At 39.1% G+C, this 24,288-nt stretch overlaps 1 protein-coding gene across 1 annotated transcript in view; it reads right to left on the bottom strand.

The window, feature by feature from the left end:
• LOC130577103 (low-density lipoprotein receptor-related protein 1B-like) overlaps positions 1-24,288 on the bottom strand; it is a gene marked incomplete at its 3' end in the record, with an annotated part of 422,888 nt that overhangs the window by 242,664 nt on the left and 155,936 nt on the right. The window contains exon 2 of the mRNA XM_057372230.1: positions 22,324-22,449. Coding sequence (XP_057228213.1) covers positions 22,324-22,449 — 126 coding nt within the window. The remainder of the gene's footprint in view (positions 1-22,323; positions 22,450-24,288) is intronic.

Here is a 24,288-nt window from a genome sequence, read left to right as displayed (position 1 = left end):
GAGTCTAATTTTTCCAAAAGTACCTATTCAATCAAATATGCCAGAGCTACAAAAATTCATCCTCATATATTATTGTAGAAAGTCCTCCAGATATGAATGCTGCTTTTAATTCCACTGAAACATGAGATATGCTTAGATTTATTCAATGTACCAAAAACCTTAAAATAAAAAATCCAAAGGCCCATTCATGTCCTTTTTTACTCTGGTTTCTCAGCTCTTATTTTCCATGTAAGTTAATCAAACCTGCTCAGAATTAATTTTGGCTTTTTATTAAGAACATTGACTCCTCTAAGAACATATGGACTCAGGATACTGATCATATAAACCCATTTTTCATTTCAGTGGCACAGGGCAGAAAGTTATTTCCAATCTTAAGCTGTACAAACCCTAAAAATACTTAGTTTTACTTTTTAGGAGGATATTTCTCATGTAGAAATAATGATGAGAAAAAGTTCTATATTGATAACTAACAGGTGTTTCAGACAAAAAAAAAAAAAAAAAAAAAAAAAAAAAAAAAGGGAAAAAAGAACAAAGAAAAATCCCAGTCTGGGGTTAACACCAGATAGAATCTGATGCACAAGTTCAAGGGTGCAGGTGCACCCAAAACTCTAAAAACCTGAGACATTTCATCTTGCCGTATCCAAAGTGTTCTCTCTTTCTACTTTTAAGTATCATCAAACATTTTCCTGTGTCAAACATTAAAAAAGTATAAAAAAATGAAAGACTGATTATTTTGTGGGTTTTTAATCAAAGCAAGTGATTTAGGTAATCTATTGGCATCAGAGAGAAAAACAAAAATAACATTATTTCCAGGGCCCTTCTTGTGATATTTTTTTTTTCTTTTCATTTATTTCTGGAATAACAAGAAGATTAAACCAGGAGCAACTGGGAAGTTGATGGTACATTTCAAAACTACAGAGGAGTTTTAATTTCTGAACTGATGTTTCAGTCACTGGCTGTTACATAAAATCCAATGTGCCAACTTGAAGAGCAGYAAGAAATCTCTCTTTTAAAAAAGGTTTTCCTCTTTTCCATACAATTTCAATTTTTCCCTCTTTGGAACAGTGTAACAATGACTGAGTATCTCTTATTTAATTGGAAGTTTAAAAAGAATGGATACATTTTATACGATACATAAATCAGAGCAAGAGATTAGAGTTCTTCTCTACAAGATTTTTTTTCCAATTTCCAAAGGCTTGAAAAGATGGARTTTTCTAATATATAAAGTTCTTAAAAACTATCTGAGTTTGACAAAAGATTTTTTTTTTTTTTTTAAATCCTAGGATATTTTAGAAGACAAATAACTTTTAATATTGTATGAAATTCAGTATAACTCAGCACACTAACCCATGGGCATATGGTCTTTCATGGCATTCTGCACTTTCTGGTCTCTGTATACTTAAAACTGATGTCAGAACATCCTCCTCCAATAAATTGGGGGGGAAAAAAAAAAAGAATTATTTTCCTCCTTGTAAAAATAAACCCATGAAATTAAAAATCCTACCCATTACGTTAAGTACCTGTTATTATTTTCCTAATTATTTTCCACGTGTTTTCAGCCATTTGTAGCTCCATACCATTGCTATTAATGAGCCACAATACCAGCTTTAAAACTATAGGAAAAGTGGTTTCCTTTAGATACCAGAGCTTCTAACCTTATGGATGGTTGTTTGGTTATCCTGTGTGAAACACTTCCTGCAAAAATATATTTTTGGCCCCTCAATCAAACACTGTAAATTGTGCTCGTGCTTTTTTTTCCCTAATGAAGAGCAATTAAGTTGGTAGAAGGAAGGCAATTTTGGCAGGAAACAGACTTAAAAGGCTTGGAAATATCACTTTTCTGAATTCACGGCCTTGACTTAATCTGGACTGGATATTTTTCTTTCAACTCCCTCCCACAGACAGGTTCCTTTTTTCTCTTTCTCATCTTGGGAGTATCCTCCTATTTCAGCATCCTGCTCCTTCTACACGTCCCTTTTATTTTTTAGAAAAAAAAATAAAAATAAAAGAAAGGAAAAAAACAGCTACACAGTAGCGGCCTTTCAACAGCTACTATATGAAAGTAAAGAAGCAGCAAGCAAGAAGCAAAAGTGAAAAGGTTTTAGGATTTGGCTCCCCAGCTCCAGGGATGGACTCTAGTGGTGCTGGCTGGAAGAACAGGAGTTTCCCAGCGGTCAGAGGGGACAGAGAGCCCAGAGCTGCCCATTCCCTGCGGGATGCTCCAGGGCTGCAGGGGCTCCCGACASCAAATCCTGGCAGAAGCCCTGGAGGCAGAGACAAGAGACACAATTGCTCATTTGCCTCCCTTGTCTGAGCTCAATATCCCCTCCCAGAGCAGCATCTCTCTTCTCTGCGGGAATGCTGAGACCTTTCCCTGCTCCAGGGCAGTGATCAGCACGGGCAGCAGCCTCTCCAACACACCCTTGTTCTTGCAATGAAGCTTCCTCCTCGTTTGCTCTGACTTTTCYTGGGATGGACAAGCACTTTATACATTATTTATTAGCATGAAASAGTAACTCCCCAAGGCCTCTTCAAAAAGTACAGGAGATTAAGGACACAGGAGGAGACTAAACCTGGAGGTGCTTAAAAGTGCCTTTTGGAAAAAAACACCAGGATTGTCTGTTCAGGAAGGACAAAACTCCTGATGCATTTCCCATCCTATTGCAGAGCTTTGGGATGCAATTTTCTATATAATTAAGAGATYCAAAAGCACCACGTCAGTAGTTTCAACAGAATTTAGCTCAAAACTCTTCTTGAACAAAGCACTCATCACACCAACTAACAATACTCTGCCTCCTAAGCTACAACACAGTGTAAACAATGAGTAGGTAAAATAAACAGCGGAACATCTACCTATGAGTTAAAATTAATGTCTGGTTAACGTGGCCCTGTAGCTGGAGATGATGCATTATAAAGACTATTGTTACAAAAATCCTGCACCGATCAATTTAAAATAACCTTGTAAAGCTTAATTGCTATCTTACACGAGTAATGAATTGAGCAAATGTCAGATCCCAGTAAAAGTGCCTTTTATCATAAATCAGTATTTCACATACAATAATTATCCCATTAATGCTGAATGAAATGCTTATTGAGTTTGTTTAGCATGCACTGTAAGTGGCTGAAGTGACCAGGAATATGTAATTTCCTGACAAACATATTTTTTTAAAAAGAAAATTACTTTAAAAGGGAAATTATAATTAATTAAAAAAGTACTATACAGCAGATAATTTTAAATAGAAGCAAAAGCATTATGTCCTAAGTTCTCTTAACAGTTTCTGAGTTTACTAAATAAAAAATACACCAGCAAACCCCAGCATMTTCCTAAAGCAAGAAGGCTCTATGTTTCATTTTGGTTTAGTTCTGTCTTATGAGATAAAAAATGGAGCAGTTGCCAATTTATCTAACTTAAAAAGTCCCAGACTTGCCAAGTATGCTGTGATAAATAGCTTTAACTGCCTTCTGCTCATATTTTATTATAGGACATGACAAAGGGATTTGTAGATTAAGTCTTCAACTTTATTTGTGATACTTCACAGAAGATAGATAAGAAGGGCACTTAAGAGGTTTAGGGTGAAAAATACAGTTAAAAAGGTAAACAAACAGCAAAACTGTATTTATTTTACATTGAAAATATCTCTGAGTTCGGAGAAACCTTTAAAGAAAGCACACAAGGGCGCCTCCTGGTTCATTAGCAATTTATGTGCACCAGTAATAATCATTATCATTAAATCATTTGCATAAATCATTACCATTAAATGGTCCTTGCCCTGCTCCTCTAGAGCAAGTTAACTGATCCTGCATCATGACAGAAAGTTTTCTGAACTCTTTGATTATATTCTGCATAATTTACCAGGGAGGGCACCTCATGTTGTCAGGCAACTTTTGCCTGATATAGAGTTATTAATCCAAGTTATTRGATGGGTTAATTTACCCTTCACCTGTTACAAACTGCAGCTGTTCCCCACCACCCCAAGCAGTGGTTCTCACCTGCCAGTTTGAACAGCCCCTGTCCCAAAGTGATGAGTCTGGAAGTCCATAATGATTGCAGGACAGGAAGAACAATCAATCAATAGTTTAATTATCAGATTATCCTGTCATACTCAYGACAGAAGCCTGGCAGCTGTTACAAAACCATCATCCTAACAAACTGCTGCTCCTGAATCAACCCAGACTTGAAACCCAGTGAAAAGAACCTCAACACGTTTATGTAAACATGGATGGAAATGTAGATGAGAGAGAAACTTGCCAATTATGAAGTCACCACAGGCTCTACCTCTGCYTACTATTTCTAGCACTCAACACACTTTGCTCTTCTCTTATATATGTTTCAATCATTTTGAAGCCTGTTTTATTTTGCAAGGTAAGTATTACTGTAATCTTATAAAGTAAAAAATGAAAATAGTGCAAAAACACTGGCCAAATGGTTTATCCAATCATCAGAAAAGAAAACTGCCTTAAGGAGGAGCCCTGCAACAGAAAGGTCTGTTTGTACAGGACCCTGTGCAGGCCAAACCCACAGGAAGACAGACAGCAGAGGCTGTGTCTGAAATTTGGGAAAAAAAAAAAAAAAAAAAAAAAAAAAAAGAACCAAAATTGCATCACTTCACAAGAGTTTGCATGGCATAGCAAAGCTCACAAAACCACACCTCTGAGAGGACAAATCCCTCACAGAAGTAACTGGTGATGCTGCAGCACAAAATGAATTGACCATTAGCCTTCAGCAAATGGGGTATTTATTGTTTTTAAATCGTGCATTAGTGCTCAAGCAACAATGATATTTATACTGCACATCAAACCGCAAGAGTGGGAAAGTGGTGAGCTAAAACTGAGGTTTTAGATTAGTGATCTCGTATGCCCTGAGGGAGCACCAGCCCTAAACAGATGCACACATAAAGTAAATAGGATGCAATGATACTGGGGAAATAAAGCCAACTGAGTCAGCAATGTGAAAACGCTACTGTACAGAAATGTCCAACAGATATCAGACTCTGATSTGAAAAGGCAGCTTGGGAGCTGGAGAGATGTTATTAAAAGAGGGAGAAATCCTGAAATGAGAGCTAAGAACCCCTCCAGGAAAAGCACTGACTGGTTCTTTCACGGTGCAATGTCTAGAAAGCAGCATAAAGCTCTTTGCAGAGCACTCAAGGCGAGCTGGCACACTCCAGAGCGCTATACCATCATGTTATATTTCTGTCTCAGGAAGTTCTCCTCAGAGAGCAAGCCGAAACATCAACATATCACTATTAAAAATTCCCGTTATCCTCCTACAGCTTTTAAGTTGTGGATATTAACAAAGATGAAACGCTTATCTGTTCAAATAGAAAGGCAGTTCTGACCTTAGCGCATTAGTGTAAAAACAAAATGTGTTGTTTTGATATTTACAAGATGCCAGAATTAGCTGCAGTTCATAATCAGCCTCATGGCATCCGTGCTGAAACAGCCTTCCAAAAGTCCCTCTGGAGGAGGAGAGAAGGGAAAAAGCAAGAAGAAAAAAACAGTTACCAGTAGAGGATTTACAAACCAGACTTTAAAAAGCTGAGCTCTTGAGCTCTGTAGACAAAGGATTCATGAAGCCCAAGCTAAGAGCAGGCTTTGCATTTATGTCAAAGCTTTCCCAAGACCAGCTAAAAGCTTGAGATTGCCAGAGCTGCTGGGGAGGATGAATTCTGCTATCCAGGGGGCACTGGAGGTGCCACGTAGATTAGGGAGAAATCGCTGGATTGCACAAGCCACGTTCCTCCTGATTTGTCTGCACACCCTCCCGTTTCTTTGGCAAAACCTGAGACAGAGGGATGTTGTCTGGAGATGTTTTGGCCATGCAGCAGAGCTGCTGTAACATCTGCTGACAGAACTCCTCAGAGGTTACACAGCTGTGCTTTCTGTTGAATATGAGATTCTTTTCATAAAGGTAGATCTTCTCCAACAGGAAATTATCAAACACCACCCCAAGCACTCGCAGCTCAGGCACTGAACAAAGCAGACACGCAGAAAAGACTGGTTTTAACTAATCTGAGTACTCAACAACAACAAACAGCAGCAACAGAGATCACTGCAGTGGCATCAGTGTCTGGCTGTGCTCTGGGTGGCTGCAGGAGGCTCCAACACCCACCAGGGAAACCATTCACACCGGTGCCAAGCTTTTCATTAAACATCTCCCAGCAAAACACCTGGTACAGCTTTCAGAGATTTCTAATTTTTATTTTATTCACTCCTGATTTCAGCAGCAAAGATCCTGCGTGCCTTTAGAGGAATATTAATGATGCAGAAGACCCAACCCTGAACTCTGTGAAAGCTATTACTGTTCGCTCAGAGTAACTGGGCTGATGCCAGCTCAGTTTATTATATCGCCTTTGTTTGTTTCCCTGAAAACACGATGCTACACTGAACCAGGGGATGTTAATGTATTTCCATGCCATGCTGCATTTGTTTTTATTGCCAGGACTCTGTGCTTAATATAGTTGATACCTTCTTCGAGGCTCAGACATCTTAATGAGCTCAGCACAACCACGCGCAGAGGCTACACCAAAGATCACCGCCTCGTGAGCGGTTTGCTGCGGAGGGCATGGATCACTTTCCAAATGCTCCTGCTGGCTGCAGACTAACTAATGCAGCTCTAACAAGCTAAAAACATCCTGCTAAAACCAATCTGTCATTACAAATAAGTAACAATAAAGTGGGCACGTGGGGCAGCGCATGCACTGAGGCCGTCGTGCGGCGATGGGAATTGGCTTCGGTGCTTGGCATGGAGGGCTTTGAACAGGTTCTTTTATTGTGGCAATTTTCAGTGGCTAAAAGAGATCTTACTGTCAGCTTGATGCATATATTTGGTATAAGGCAAAATCCCTTGAGCAGCCCAGGTTCATTAAACTGTGCTGCTAATAAGGCTGTGCCTGAGAAGGAGCCCTGCCCACCCCTGTGCAGGAACACCAGCACCYCGGGCAAACGCTGTGATCTCAGCCTTTCAAACATCACACAGAGCCACGCCACAGTGATGCCAGGCTAGCTCTGCTCTGCTGGCCTGCAGGGCTGCAGATGGACCACGGACATGGCTTTGATCAACAGCAGGATGCTCTCCCCAAGGGATGGGGCTCAGGCTAACCCAGCACCGCAGCAGAGCAGCACAAGAGCTCCTCTCAGTTTAAACYAAACCCACGCACTCTGCAGGGACARGAGWGSAGCTCCTTGTGCAGGTACAAGCAGGATTGTTACACAAACACCCACACACATTAATGAGAAGGTTCTTTTGCACTGCCCTGAGAATAGAAATCTTTAAATTCAAGCGTAACTAAGTGTACATCTGATGCAGCTCTGCTCTGCACAGCCGGGAAAACACAAACAGAGCTCCAAACCAAAAAAAGAGATCCCAACAGACACCCATATTGAATCCTTCTTACATCCACAAACCTCCTCCTGCTCTGAGTAACTTTTCACATTGATTTCCCAAGCATTAGGCCTTTTTGTAGTAAAAAACCCTTTCAGTGAGGGTCATACATGGAAGGAGTCTRRATCTGCTGMTGTTCAAGACCAGCCTGGACAGGGTTTTGGGAAGCTTGGTCCAGCGTAAAGTTGGAGGTTGGAATTAGATGACTTTTAAGATCCCTTMCARCAYAAACCATTCWATGAAMCTATGAAATACAGGTTTAKTTTTTTTTATTAAAGGAAAGTTTGAGGTAATTATGGGTGCTGCATAACTGCCTTTTCCTCACAATTCATTCTTCAGGTGCAATTTTATATGTCTCTCAGCTTTCTTCTCCACACTGGAAAATTAAAATTTCCCTTGACTGTGCATGAAGTTTGTCAGCTATTTACTGTCATACAAAAAGCAAACTGAAAAAAAGTAAAATCTCCCTAAACAATCTTACAGTATTTTTTTTTTTTATACACTCAAAATTATAAGCCYGCTGGCAGCTAAAATGTGGCCAGAAATATAGCTGAGTCACAGGAAAACAGAATAAACACACCATGATTTATGGCTTTATGATTTACCCCAGAAAAGCCACTGAGCTGTCTGGATGACTGCAATTTTCTCTTCCTTTCTCGACTTGGATTGTTCCCAATTAGAGCAAACTATTTTAAGCCTTTTGGAAACTAATTCTTAAAAAAAAAAAAGAAAAAAACAAAAGCTTTAGGAAGCAGACAGGACAAGATAAAGCTGTTTGACTGTAAGAAAAGGAGCTGCAAAGTGCTCAGCATCACTCAGGTGAGCAGGGTGCCCCATTTGCATTGACCTGTGCAGGCTGGGAGAACACTTGAAGACTGATTAGATCCTGTTGCTCCTCCATCTCCAGCTTCCCCCTGGTGAGGCCAAGGGCTCTCCCTCAGCCATTTGTCCTGCACAGCCTCCAGAGGGTTTTCCAAGGGGATCCCTGCAGCAGCAGCAGCCGTGCTGCCCTCCCTGTGGCTGCATTATGGATGCTGGCTGTGTAACCACGGCGTGCTCTCATCTTTCTGGGGGCTGCTTCTGACAGCAGCGCGCCAAAAAACAGAGAGAACAGGCCTTAGAGGTCAAGGAATATTATATGCATCATTTCAACCTATCATCAACTCAAAAAAAAAAAAAAAAAAAAAAAAAAAAAGAAACGAAACAAACACCAACCACCAAATTTCTTTTTTTCTTTAAGGTTGGCTTAGTCAAGGTTGACCTTCTTCCAGCTTATTAAAGAACATTTATCTATTTCACATTTCCAGTTCTTGTAGGGAAATTTGAAATGTTAAATAAAATGTTTCCATCCGTATACAAGCCTGAAGCAAATACCAGCCCACTTCACAGWAACAGTAAATTAGCCAAGTCCTTCTTCCAGCAGCCTTTTCTGTGGCAGACTAAAGAACAGTGCCATGAAATGGCTTCTTTTAATATTCCTGCTCATCTGCAGCATCACAGTGAGCAATGCTGGTGAACAAGCAAAGGAACACTTGGAAGGCAGTCCTGTGCCCAAGCCCAGTGCCAGGACTGTGCTCCCTGTCCTTCAGATGCAGAAGGGACATTAAAAATGGCCCTTGTACCCATCCTCCACACAGCTCTGCATCCTACCTTGTACATACATTAATTCATTCTCCATCTGAGATAGCTCCCATTTTTTCTGCTTTGGTGACTTGACCCTGATAACACAAGCTGAAAACTGGAGGAGAAATTCCCTTTCATCTAAAACACCATAAAAGTATCAGTGGAATTTCTCAAATTTGGAGCTCAACCTTCAGCAGTGTCTACTGTGTAAYACTTCCTGTCAACAACACCAGATGTGTTTCTAGTAGAAATAATTGGCTGGATATTTATTTATTGACATTTCRGATGACCCAACACTGTTATCTCTTGATCTTAATCATCATTGGTACAATTTGTTATCTGAGTGAAGATCAAGGATCRTACCTGACCCCTTTTTAGAGCTGTCAGCAGTGTTTATTCATAGCTTGGAATCCTGATGGGGAATATGAAACTAAAGCTGAATTAAWATGGCACAACTGCAGCTAAACAGTAGCAAAAGATTATGGTTTAGGACAGTATAAAACACTTGCAGAAAGGGAATAATAAGAAAGGGAATATAGATTTATCTATACCAAATTATCAATTTATAACAACTCAATACATCAATTAATCCTGCAGTATGCATTCCTAAATTTCTGCTCCAGTCTCTATAAAATGCTTCTGGTGAACACAGGATTTTTCTCTGTCACATAACCTTGGGCCAGTTCTGGACAGGTAATTCACAACAGCCTGTTCCTCTGGCCTGGACACTGGAAGGATGGCTAAAAGGCCAGAGAAAATAACTTCAAGGACCAAAATTTAATGCACATGGACAGAGAAAGAACCGTTCATCACCTAAATTGTTCCAAAGCCCATCCTGTCCCCCRGGCTGGAGACAGTGGCTTGCTCATACAGAGCAAATTTAAAGATCAGGGTTCTTGACATGGTAGATTAGGCTCTCCTTCCACACATTTTGCTTGCTGTGTAATTTGATCATTAACAATCTTTGTGCCAGTTCCAGATAAGAATGTCCTTAATGTCTTTTAAAGGCAGCATTTTTTTTTTTTTTTCCTTCTGAAATAAAAACCTTTTCAGGCTATTTTGTTTTAAACACAAAAATTTTTGGCTGCTGGTATTAGAAATATTTTAATTATTTAACTGAAATAAATGCATCTGTTAATGTGTTTAATTAAGCATACAAAGCTCTTTATTTGATGTTATTTGTATTTAAGATTTCCTGTTTTCCCTGAAGTATTTATTATCCAAGGCATGATTCTTCTAATCTTAGACATACTCTGGGACTGAAGTACTATTTTATATCAGCATTTCTCAGCTGCTTTTATCATGAATAAATATATTACAAACCATGTTAATGACCTGTTTAGTATTCATATATTAGGCTTTTCCTCATTTTATATGGAAATACTACTATAAAAATTCTACGAATACTAGTTTTATGTGCACGATAATGATGAGATTCAAAGYAAATAAGGAGGAGAAAATCTGTGGTGGCAGTGAATATGAAATGGATTAGTACATCGTCAATGTGCTTTACATTGGTATAAAATTATTAAGCATGTAATTAAGTAGGATCAATGGCACTGTTTGTTTTGGGGGTAATGTTTTAGCTATTTTAGATGTGTCATCTTTAAGAATTTAATTTCACAATTTAATGATCTTCTTGTAATTTCCTCCTCCTGCCATGAAGTCACACAGTCAGGGTACGCATGACATCCACCACATATCAAAGAGCCACTCGGGTGGAAGGCCAGGCCAAAGTCACCGTRAACTGGAGAACAAGGCAAATTAAATAATTTTGTAAATACAAAGGTAGTTCATTTCAGGTGACCTTATGCATCAGGCACATCCAAATCCCCGGGATTGTTAGCAGGAAAGAAGTTCTATAGTTACTTGCAGTGACTGCAGCTCTGACCTGGCTGACCTCGGAGACATCTCCAGTGCAGCCAAAAAGAAATGAGATTTGGTTTTAGAGGAGCCTAATGAGAAAAAACCATAACCTTCAGTACATTTACATCGGCAAGCAGGAATTTTTAAAAAGTAGTCTAAAAACACAGCTTTGGGTAGAGGSAAGAGAGAGAGAAGATTCTGCTCTGTCTTGGACAGAGAACTTAAAACTGGTTACTGAATAAAAACCTAGCTATGAAAACCACTCTGCTACTAAACTGAATTGCCTCATTTCGAACTGGGAATTACAAATCAATGGAACAAAGCCTTTGTTATTATGGCAAACCCAGTGTCTGAGCAGGTTCCATATTAATTTAATATTCTGAACAAAGCACATGCTGACACTGTGGTCCCAGCTCACTGCCCCTCCTCCTGCACGTGGCTTCCCAGGGACTGAAGGCAGAGCTAGGACACAGCAACTCTGGATTGAAAAGGGTCAGGAAGATGGAAACAAATTCACTGAAAGGCAAAAAAACAATAGGTGCTATTTTTTTTCTATGAAAATATAGTCAAAGCAGACAATTTTCGATAGAGAATAACATATTTTTTACTTTATTATTGAACCAAAGGGTGTTATACCATATAAGTGTTCCCTTAATAGTAGAGCAGATATGCATTATTTATACCATTAATTATTTGTATCTCTTTTTTTATACCTGAGCTCATTGGCTTTAGCTTACGCAGCACTCTTGTAAATGAAGCTACCTCATGGAAAAAGAAGAGAATCACCTTAGACAACTTTAGTCTGAATAGTTTAAAAAATTGCCTCAAAGATCAATAGCCTGGTATAGAAGTAGAGCAGAGAAAATAAGAACGAGTTAGAAAATGCCATCCCAATATTCTCCACAACCTGAGCACAAAGGCAGCAAGAGACACTTCTTGTAGCCCTRGACTGTTTATGAATGCTAAAAGGTGAAGGAAGAAGAAGAAACACTTTCGGGATAATTTTATTATACTATGAAAAAATTAGTTTCTTCTTCTCCACCAGATTTTGTTACAACACCTAAATAATGAAAAGTAATTTTGCCACATCTTTACTCTGAAGCAACTCATTATTGCAAATCCACCATCAACAGCTCTACCTGTGCCTTTAACAAGGTTGTAAATGGCAGATGGTAAAAATTAATTTAGCATTCTCTGTGACRAAGTATAAACACAAACTTGGGTCCAATCCTATAAGTGGCTGCTCTCATGACTAAAACTAACTCAAAATTACCTCATGTTGGGCACATTCCATGTTTTACACATAATTTAGGACCAATTTCTGAGGGCACAGCCCACAGTCCACTGAAGTGGCTGCACATGCACACTGATGAATCTTTGAATAATGTAACATGAATGCATTTAGTGATGCAGCCTTGAAAATGTTTCACTTGGCACAGTTCAGTTTCCCCCAGAACTACTTGGGCATGAGTAAGAGCTGCTAAAACATGGATTCTCTGGACTAGATCTGCACATCTATAAGTTAACATAACAAATCAAATCCTTATTAAATCTCAACTCGCTTGAAATTATTTTTTATCTCTTCCTTTTCTGCTTTATTGAGCTACATTCCTTTGTCATAACTATGCACCACTCTTGGTGAGCAGGTTTTGGTCTTGCACTGTTTCTTCATCCACAGTAAAGGGCCCTCTTTGCTGACTAAAAGTACTGTGCATATGATCACTAAAAAAATATATCAACTCTTACTTTACATCACTGCCCTATTTTCAAAAAGAACAATTTTACTTTTCTTCCAGGAATTTATCTGCTTGCTAACGAGAATTGTGTTCATCCATAATTTTGAAGGAGAACAAAAATGGCTATTACTCTGGCAATTTTAAGTGACAAATAAAGAATTCTATCCAGCCCTCTACTTAAATACATGACATTTCTCCCAGTGTAGGATCTAGAGGCCAGATGTATCATTATAATTATAAAGGTTTGCAATGAGCCCAGTGCAATTGGGGCTCACAGTGAAGGAGTAGCACCTCAGATAAAAATCTTTCAACAAGCCATTTCATACCCAAGATTGCAGTAATTTATAAATCCCATTTAAGAGTGTATGCATTATCAAAAATTACCTTTTGATGACGGCAGAGCCAAGAAGGGTTTTGATGATGCTATAGACTTTTTTTTTCCCCCCCTAAATATGTTTCTACATTTTATCAATGCCTAATCAATAGACAGTGCTGTGATACAGCAATTTCTCTGCCTCCCTTGTACCAAAGCCATTCCTGGCAGAGAAAGCAATCACAGCTTAAAAAATCAACGCCCTCATAATCAGCTTTGGGATTTGGCTGAATCATCCTGCAAAAGGTGCATTCCCCATCCCTCAAAACATTATTTTTTTCCTGATGCCGACTATTAACAGCAGCAGCATGACAGACAGACCAAGGACTGTTAATGGGAAGATAAAAACTGAGACAGAAAATGAAGGAGCCAGAGTTTGGGTATCAGCAAAATAGATGAGAACTATGAGAGGGCAAAGGGAACATGTTGAGGATAATTAGAGAGGAAAAATAAAAGAACATGAAAAATGAAAAATAGTTTTCATAGCAGTTTTAGTAATTTGTAAGCAGAACTAAGAAAAAAGCAAGGRAAGTGTGAAAGTAATGAATAAAGCAATGGCAAGGATTAGGCAGAAACAAAATGCTGTGTGAAAATGCAGTGCTAGAGTGAGAGAGCTCAACTGATGTACAGAAGGCCCTGAGAGATTTGCAAGGACATAAATAKGAAAGGAAAGAGAAGAAAAGAAAGTAAGTAATAAAACTGTTGGTAAAGAGAATACAAATTAAATGGATTGTAAATAAATGTGCATGGAGATGGGGACCGAAATACCATCAAGAGTTTCTAAAAGAAGCCCAAACAAATCCCCCACGCTGTAACCACACATCTATGATCCCTCACTTGTTAATGACCAGTTCCTGCCCCGTTTTTGGGCACACAGGCATTTTCTGCCCTGGTGTACCTCACTGGTGCAGTTCTTTGAGCCACAGGGTTCTGTTTAGCTCCTCCTGTGAAACAGGAGAGCACCATCTGTACCTGAAAGCCAACTCACAAACTGTCCTYTACACTGAAAAAAGTGCCTTATTTGTGTCCAGAAGCTGCTCAGAAGATCAGTGCTGAGAAAGAAAAAAAATAAAATAAAATAAAAAAACCCTTACAACTCAGCTTAACAGTCAGCACGACCTTAGGAAAGACAAACTGTGCCAAGTTTTTCCATCATTTATCTCCACATGTGCATTTTTTTTTTCAATTACTCTGTTTCTCTTGTTTTTTCTTTCTTTCTTTGGGGGCGTGCAATTTATAGCTTAGCTATGAAAATAAAATTGCTTTGGGTTAGAAATTTAAAAACAAAGTCTTCCTCAAAGTATGAATTACTTTTATGGGTTTTTCAAAAGATTGATCTTTTCATTTTCCCGTCTTATGAGTATATATCCCATTAGATCTGCTTCTGTGTAGGAATTGCAATTTTAGCAAGCAATTAATCCATAAATGAGCTATTTCAGAGTTTTRGGTACTGGGCATCACCCTTCAAAGGCTCTGTGCTGGCCTTGGATTACACCACCATGTTTCCACAGACCTCAAAAGAAGCTCATTTTGCCGGCAATCATTTAATTGAATTCCCCGTGAATCACTTTGGAAAATCATGCTCAGGATAATCAGGCGTAGGCAAAARGAGCAGGTAGAATTTCTAATAACCGTGTCACTGAGAGATGCAATGACCTTTACATCCTTCAACACCCAACTTCTTGTTGCTTACTTTACTCCAAAGGAAAATAGGCAGCCGGAGGGCCACTGAAATTATCATTCCTTGATCCTGGACCTCTCACCAAGGCTGCTGAGTTTCTGTGCTATCACAGTCCCATGATTCCCCAAAGAGTTCTCATCTTTGACAGAGATCAGAAATTTTRTTGGTTTGACACATTCAACACCCCAAACTCATCATCACAGATTTTGAATATTTTGCAGCATGTCCAAAACCCAAATGAAATCAAATTTTATGCATTATGCTGCATTTTATGTAGAGTTGCCACAAACTCTAGCACTTTACTGAGTACAAGGGAAACTCTTGCATAAAGATATTCTTATGAGTTGAAAGCATTTAAAAAACAAAGAAATTCTTCTTTCTTAAACTTTTTGTGCACCACACCAATCTCCTGMCACACATTTACAAGGCATGAATCGTTCCTAGCACACCAGAAATGAGCTCACCTCACCAAAATAATTTGCCAGTACAAGTTAATGTAACTGTTAATATAGGCAAGGTATAAATAACTGTTCAAATGTCTGCCTRTGTAACACACTAACTTCAGAATGGCAACAAAAATCAAAGTCTTCAACTACTTTTTAAGGTAATTATGTTTGGTTGGAACAGCTTTGGGTGTTTGGACTATGTAAAGGAAATGTTAAAGAACATTCAGCCTGGAAACCARAGTGAAATGAACATACACAATAGAAAATAAAGTAGGAAACAAAAAAATAAACAAACAACAAAGCACAAAATTTAATGGAGTATTTTAGCCTTTAAAACGCTTTAAAGAAAATTAGCAGAACCAAGTGATTCCATTCCCTGCCAAATTCCAATGTTTACCTGACTGTAGCAAGGCACTTTGAAAATAACTATTTCAGAAAAAWATACATTTTATTCACAAAGCTGAAATTGCAGCTCCCTACTTAATGAAGCTGCTGGGGGCAGAACCCCTGTTGCCAGTCCTTCTACAGCTCAGGCAGCAGTGCCTCAGTCACCAGGAATGAGACTCTAAATTTCTGATTCAAGCTGGACAGACTCAGACCTTGCTCTTTTAAGATCCTTACACCCAGTCTGGTGTGAATTTTAGTTCCCATAGTGCTACCTGACACTGTRTTTAAAGTCACTACCCCTCACAGAAAGTGAACAAACTGGTTTTTGGCAGAGAAGGCAAACAAACACTTGTAACCCAGTGATGGGACAATGTGCTTAGGGCCTCAGAAGTAACGTTATAATCCGCTGGGAAATTACGAAATGGAATTGACTCTAAATGTCCTCTGAAACCTCAAGAGCATTTCCTTTGTGCTGGCTGAGGCAGAAAGCAAATGCAGAAGCATCRAAGTTATCCCCTGAGCCAAGGCAAACACTCCCCAGCACCCCAAGATGGGAGCCCAGAGAGAAAAGGAGCAGAATGAGCGATATGAAAAGCAGGGAAATCTTTAAAGAATGATCCCCCTCAGGGTGATAACAGGTTATCTCCAAGAGCAGTCCCAAACAGAACAATGGAACCTGAGCTCCTCAACACTGAGGGCAGTGCAGGATTTGTCCCARTGGGATGATTCTCTGTAACTGTTCCAAAAGGCTTAGAGGGAATGAGCACCATGGATATCCATCCTTTCCAGACTGTTTGCTCCAACACCCCATTAACTATCAGAACTTCTGCCATCCCATCACACCAGCAAAACCACCTTTCCTGCAGGGGCTCAGCTCTCTRCTTTCCCAAAGGATGGAGGGAGGAGCAAACAGAAAAGCTGAAGCCCAGGTCACAGTGACTTCCACAGGGAGAGGGGGCAGACAACAGAAAATAACGGATGGAATAAAACACAGTAGCCCTGACAGGCTAAATACCATTAAACAGCATGGCAGAGGCTTCAGCCATAAAAAATGTCTTTAGAAGTCTTTTCCATACCAGTGTTCACCAACCACAGCAGATTTGCCAGGGTGAACTGAAAGAAGAGCCACAGTGGGAAGCGTGTTTTGTTTCAGGTCTGAAAAAATAGTATCAGGRAAGTTAAWAYTCCTTCAAAACATTCATCTTGTTCTGTCAGAAACACTTCTTCTCACCAGCTAACATAAAAGCTGGCAATATTGTATAGCTGCATTAAGCATTTAACTTAATTTTATGTAAACTAGCAGTGGTTTCATAAAATTTGTTGACATTTGTCATTTTGTTGTGGTTCATTTCCTACAAGAGCTTTAGAAGTTTTAAACTACTGATAGGAACAACTCTGATTCAGAGAGAAAAAGTAAGCAGACATTCATCATCTCAAAGCAGATTAAATTAATATCTGGCAAGTAACAAGCTCAAATATCTTGCTGAAAAAGAGGTTCAAGCAGCTATTTTCTGTAGCAGATTCCTTGTTCAATAGTAACTACACTCACCAAAATTATAAAGAGTGAAACCAGAATTTTCCCTTCATGTCCAGCATCATCTGCATTTACCYTTAGCAGCTTCATGGCAGTGTGCCTTCAATGTATGCACATTATTTATTGATCTGGGATTTTCCAAAGCTACTGAAGAGTGGTTTGGGATCCTAGCTTCTATTGAATTTCAATGAATCTACTCGTAAAAGAATTAGGAGCTTTAGGAAATTTTATCTTTATTGTTTCATACCACAAGAGCAACATTGCATCCAATTATCTTATCCTTTGCTGGTAAAAGAACTACAACAGAGGTACTCAATTAACAATTTTTAAGCTTCTGAAGCCAGTCTCCCGTAATTAGCATCCAGAGAATGAAAGACACACTTTTAGCAAACAAAGTGAGACTCAAGCTTTTAAGCAAGGTATTTCTGGTTGCTGCATTTCTTTTGCTCCTCCAACTTCAGTTTAATCATGATTATAGAAGATGACATTCCCTCAACATCCCAGAGAAAGATAATTATCACAAATAATTTCAACATGTTAGCATAAGGCTGCATCTACTCAGACTTCCAGAGACAGGGACCATTCAAATTTAATGATTTATTAATGGYAACTAGAGTTGTTTCAACTTAGCCACAAAAACTGTGTGGGTGGAAGGTATGCAAACAGAATTTGGGTAACATTTAGGAAAGCTCAAATATCAGAACAGTGTCAGGATCAAAAACAAAGGACAGTTGAGGACAACAGGAGAGACGAGAGTTGCAGCTTGGCTGTGAAATGTTTTCAGGGTTTTGTTGCTGCTAAAATAAATCAGTGTCAGGCACTTTGGGGTTTGGCAGTACCTTTTAGAGCTCTGCTCTATTAGTGGGAGATCTCGTATTGAAGTTATTCATGACATTCAAGCCATGCTTGGGGTCACAGATGGTTTTGATGGGTTGTTCTGGTGCAAAGCTCTGCTGCCTGCAATCTGCCACAGATGGACACCAAAGGAGCTCAGAGGAACCTCGTGCCAGAGCTCAAGCCTCTCTTCACAGAACAGCTTTCAGGTATTGTTACAGCACCTTCCTGTACTCCGTGGCTGAGAGACAATAAATCAGCCTTTGTGGAACTGCTGCACCCAGAATTASAGCACCCAACCATAAYCAGTGTGCACARCTTCAAAAGGAAGYTGCAGAAAATAAGCAATTTCTCTCKCYGCTCCTTTGTTTCACCTCACCCTGGCACAGCGCATTCTGAAATTTGAACAAAACATGCAAGCCAGACGAGTTCTGAAGCTGCAAACACACAGAAAGAGCCTTAAGTACTAAATGGAAGGAGTAATTTGCCAATGCACCTTTTAGATCTCAGCTTCGTTGGCAGAAGGCTGAGGAGAAAAGCAGGTAATAGCACATCACRTCAAATATTTGTCTGCTTTCAGAAAGCACGGTACTCCTTGGGCATGGCTTACTGAGGGTGAATGTGTTATTCAGAAGTACAAATGTGGGATACACAACGCACAGGTACCCCAAAACAACAATATAAATTATTATAATTATCCAATTATGAATTGGATCTTTAAGATACAATCMATTAGTGAAGTTCTCTATTTATCCCACCATAGCAGTTGCTGGGATAAGCAAATACTTGCAGCTTAAAACCAATACCAGTGGCAAGAACTAAAATAAGAACTAAAACAACCAAAAAATCCAATCAAAATACCAAAAAAAAAAGGAAACACAAACGAACAAATCCAAAAATACTAAAATCATCACTAAGACCACCCCCAAGAAAATTAATATTACACTGATGTTTCTAAGTAATGACTGCCTACAGCAGGCAGCAGTGGAGCCAGCAGATGATACAAATGGTTGTCAATAATTATGTTTTAAAACTTTGTATTTTTTAACAGTAGATTTGAGTTTTTGACTGTCTCATCAAAATCACATCAGGTGAGTCTGCAAGCAGCCATTTTATTTTTTTCTTTTTACAGAAAGGGCCTGCAAACATTTGCTTCAACCTCCAGACTCACAGCTATTTGTAAAAGCCAAAGTGTCTGGCCAGATTCTGGCTGTCTGATAAAGTTCTATTGATTTCAAGTGAGCTTGYTGATTTTGCCTACTAAAGAACCCAGCATCATCTGATTAGGCTGAGTAAATTGATTTTTGAATCCTGACTATTTGCAAAAACCCTATGAACAACCRAGAGCCCACCCAAGAAAGGGTAAAAACTACTTGGTCAAGACTTTTATTAATACTCTTCATTTTAAAAAAAATCAATTTACTCAGGAACAACTCTGGAGCAGAAAAGCAACAAGATCTGTTCACTAAATTATTCATTGTAAGTTACTGAGTCAGRTTCCTTGGTACTGTACAAAACAGCAGCTTCAGCGAGCAGAMAGAACTGCAGCTRTTAAGAAACAGAAGAGAACACAAGWGTAGGTGCTGCAGGAATTCACTTYTGGTTTTACAAAGCTGTTTGTGAGACCATTTAGAGGATGATGGGAAGTAGAAGAAGTCGAAGGGGAACAGTCTGGTGGTGGAAGCTGTTTGCTGACTGAAAAAAAAAGAAAAAACCAAACCCCAAAAAAACCCCAAAAGGAGAGCCAGGAGAGCTCCATCCCACCCCCTGAAAGCTCAGGGAAGCAGCGGCTGCAAAGAGCCCTGTCCCAGCCTTTGCCAACACAGACACTGAACTCAACACCACCTAAGGATGCTACTCTTTTCTGCCCTCTGTCCCATCCTAGATGTCCTAACAAACCATAATAAAGGAACAAGATTGAAGGATTTCAGGTGGATTCCTGAGGTAATTAGTTGATACAGGCATATGTTTGTACAGACTAACAAAACTTTCAGGTTCTGTTACAAACCTGGGCTAAAATGCCACCAGGAGAGAGCTCACAAAGATACTTAGATCCTAGAAGTTTTCTGCAAATAGATGGTTGAGTGATGAGATTAATAAGACTTCTCATATTCTCACTGTGGGAAAAGCTGCAGCTTGAGAATTTCTCTCCTTTTCCACACTTTGAAATCCCCACAGGAGAGAAGTTAAGAACTTCCACTCGCAGGAAAAGCTTTGATCAATGCCTGCATGTTATTAGAAACCAGAAAACCCTATTACTAGGCACAAATCCACAGAAAATCAATCAAAATCCATTTGTTTATGGCTATAGGAACAACTAGCAATATCTGTCAGGCTACACCAAACAATTCATCAWATGTAAGTCAAAAAAGAGCTGACAAATAGGGGCCACATTCATCTATAAACAAACAGACACATGACTCAAGTGCACAAAAACTGAATGTGCTGCGTCCCTGGCATKAGCAGCAGGGATCAAATATATCATAAGAATATTTTTTAATGTAATTTATAAGTTCCTACAGRTACCGTGGTGCAAAGTATCAGCAGAAAAATTCAGGAGCATTATATTAATCTTTAATGAGAAACAACTTACCTGATGACACCRGAGTAGGCACACATATTTCAACAGTTTGACAGCAAATTATGCTGACTAAAAAAACACAGAACCATCCAGTCCAAAACAAAATCGTGAGCAATTATGTAACCAAGTTTAACTCAATGTCCCAGAGCTGTCACTTGGTTCTCACTCAGAGTCCAGGGCTTAGCTGAACAGAGACCCAGGTAATGATTATCTCAGCCTGCACAGTCCAGTGCTGCCCAGGCACCTCATCAACCAGCAGCTTGTCAGAAAAGGGCCATGGAAGCTGGAAAAGGATAAGGATTCAAACACCTTCCTTCTCGACAGCCAGAAAAGCCACAGTGCTGACCCCCACCTTTGACTCAGGACAGCCTAAGCAAAGCATTTGGCAGAAACTSTTCACAGTTGCAAAGGGGAAGGTGTTTCCGAGAGGACCACGCTGGCTGATGTCAGGAAAAGTGCAGACYCTCTTTCCCAACCCATCCCTGTTCYTTCAAKCCATTMATAACCTTCAAACACCAAGATTTTTATATGGCATGACAAATGGCATTACTGAACACAGGGCTTACAAACCAGTACAATAACCACGTTCTCAAGAGGAAAAGACCTGGGCATCCAGCAAACTGCAGGATTTGGAGCTATATGGTGAATATCAAGGCATAGGCAAGCTAAAAACTCTGTATAGGGCCATTTCTCTGCTCTTATCTCGACATTCATTAGTTAGAAAAACTTTTAACGGTGCATATTAACGCAGTGCTAACTAATTAGAGGGGGCAGTAATCAATCACCAGTGCAGGAACAAAATCCCAGTTATACCCAATGGTTCCCACTGCAGGATTTTGCTGCTGAGGATCCCAGAGCGTGAGGAAAGTGGTTGATCAGAGCACCCTCGCCACAGCCCCGCAGGCAATTTCCCGATCAGTTCCAGGGAACAATTTCCCGATCAGTTCCAGGGAACAATTTCCCGATCAGTTCCAGGGAACAAGCGCCGGAGCAGGAAGGCTGCAATCAGCACCACAGTGTTTGCCCAGACAGAAAAAGCTCCCAGACATCTTGAGCTCTGTCCCTCATTTTAAAGATGAGACTCCTACAAACTGTCTGATGTTTGATATTTTCTCTGCTTTGAGCGGCACACCCCATTTCCAGCCTTCCTGATTGTCAGTATTGCTTTGATACAAAATACATGGTTTTTCTCTTACATTAAGTGATTATCCTGGGGATGAAATCAGGAAATTCCCTCATTTTCCTCAGAACACAGGAAACAAGGGAACATTAAGATTTAATAACACCTCATCAGCAGTCTACAAGGCTGATAAGAAAAAAGCCTGTAAGGTTGCTACTATGGTATTCAGAAGCTCTTAGCCACATTAAAAATAACCAACAAGGTCTTCACTATAATTAAATATGTTTTATTAAAGCTTTCCATCATTTTCCTTTCTTTGCTTCTTTCGTCCTCATAGCTCTCACATCTTCTTTCATTCTTCCCTTTGATGTTTGTATGCTTTTCAGATTYGTACTGAAAGTATTTTGCACTCTTCTCTTCCACCCCTTTACATCCCCTAAATGTATTTATAGGAACACATTTTCCTGTGTCTGTCTTTGTACTCTCAGCCCATCGGTGAGAGCAGAGGGGACACATGCTCCAGWGCTCATTACAGAGTGGCACAAGAACAAAACACCTTCCATCTCTTCCATTTCTTCTGCCTCTCACCTACATAAAGAATGTGACCTGCTCCCCTCGACAGGAAGATTCATACAGGATTGATAAAACAAAAATGGAACCTGCTCTTTCAGTTGTCTAGTTAGAACTACAAAAAAATGTTACACTTCAAAGGGAGATAAAATAAAATAAAATAAAAGAGTGGGTCCTTCTTTACTTACAGGTGTCTAAGGACTCATCTGAATCATCGGGACAGTCGGGCTCCCCGTCACACAGCCAGTGCCAGGACACACACGTGACACGATCGTGGCACAGGAACTCCCCTACGTCACACAGGGGATGCTCTTCTGGAAATGACAATGGGTTAGAATGAAATGGTTAAAGGTGGAGGAAAAAAAAATGGCACAATGAAAATGAGAAGTGGGGATGAAATGACTCAGAAAGCAAAAATCAAATGATAGGAACAATGTGAAGTAATAATTGAATGGAATCTGGTACCCTCACTTAGGGCAGAACCCCGAAATCCAACTGAGGGCTCAGTGGGAGCTGCCCATCAACCTTCCAACCCAACAGAAACATCAGCATGAACTACTTCTATGAAAATTAATTTTAAGAAATTCTGCTTTTTTTTTTTTTTTTCCTAAATATTTCACAATGAATTAAATTTGCTCGCTAGATAAAAATTATTTTTTAATGTCATGTTATCAACAGGGATACCCCCACTCACCTCTCCTGCCACAGAAAATACTTTTGAATTGTTTCAAGTAACCAAATTTTCAATGACGTATTTCTGTAAGCATTCAAAGTTCTACTTAAATATATATATATATATATATACACATGTATACATATATACATATATACATATATATATATATATATATATATTCAACTCTTTCCTTAGGTATGTATTTTAATGACCAAATCTCACCTCAATTTTATATAAAAAATTGTTTATAGTTCATGGGACAATGTGGAAACAAATGATACAGTTATTTCAAGTCAACACTGGGGCACCTTGAAAACAATGGCTTTTAAAAGAGGGCAATTCTGGAAGTTTGGCACGCCCACAGTATCTGCTGCATTCAACTACCACAGGCTGATGTCCTTGAGATCTAGACTTAATTAACTCAAGACTATTCCATCATTATTCAATGTAAAACTATTCTAATATTAATTAAAGCTCACAAAACCTCTGTGCAATATATTATATTCATTTTATCAATATATAAATTACAGKAGTGTCTTCCACAAGGTTACATTGCAGATTGCTGGGAAAAGGTTTCCTCATTATTCTTACACTGGCACAGGAGAGAAATAACTTCACTGGAGTCAATAATGTCACAAAGACATAAAACCAAGTATAAAGGAGGAGACAATTAAAACYAAATCCATTTGTAGATCTGCCCATTGGTGTAGTTCACTCCAAAAGCCATRGGATGTATTATCACTAAAGGAAACAACAACAAGAGCACTTTATTAAAGTTATCATTTAATCATTTCCTCTGGGCAGGCCTCATTTCCGAGGTCAGGTTCTCAACTGCTGATGGAAATCAGCTTCAAACAAGCCATATTTGCAACTACTATGTAGATATATTTCATATTTCCTAAACTAACTATATCACAGCTTCTATAAGCCTACAAGAATGAAAGGATTTTTGTTATATCTTAATTTATCCCCCTCAAAAGCAAAAATGAGTGACTGTATAATTAAGAGTGTAAGTTTACATGGAAGTGGTTTTGCTTAAAGCTTTTGGGGAGATGATTAAAGGCCCTGCTTTGACAGCACATCTTGAGAAACCATCCTGGAAGTCAGAGGGAGAGTATGGCAAGTTTTAGCATTTCAAAAATGCGCAGTGGTATGAGAAACACACAGAAGGACTTTGTAATTTTATTTTACTTTTTTTTTTAGTATCCTTGAAATCCATTATAAATTTCTGCTTGTACTACAGGATGGATTGTAATTTTCTGTGCATTGCACATCTGCTTATTAAAACTAGCATTGCCAAACATGTCCACTTATTTTTAATTAAGATTTAAAAAATCAAATTATTTATTTTTATTATTTTCACAGGTTTCTGAACTGACAACTAAGTGAAAGAAATATTACTGAATAAATATAGAAATGCAAAGTTGTGAAAACATTTGTGCAGTCAAGGTCACACRAGTGTCTGGTTCTTCATGAA

Source organism: Malurus melanocephalus, unplaced genomic scaffold, assembly GCF_030028575.1.
Source record: "Malurus melanocephalus ecotype Western Australia unplaced genomic scaffold, MMel_1.1 scaffold_167, whole genome shotgun sequence".
Taxonomy (NCBI): domain Eukaryota; kingdom Metazoa; phylum Chordata; class Aves; order Passeriformes; family Maluridae; genus Malurus; species Malurus melanocephalus.
The sequence above is the reverse complement of the archived record's forward strand: the minus strand, read 5'-3'. Positions and strand labels throughout refer to the sequence as shown.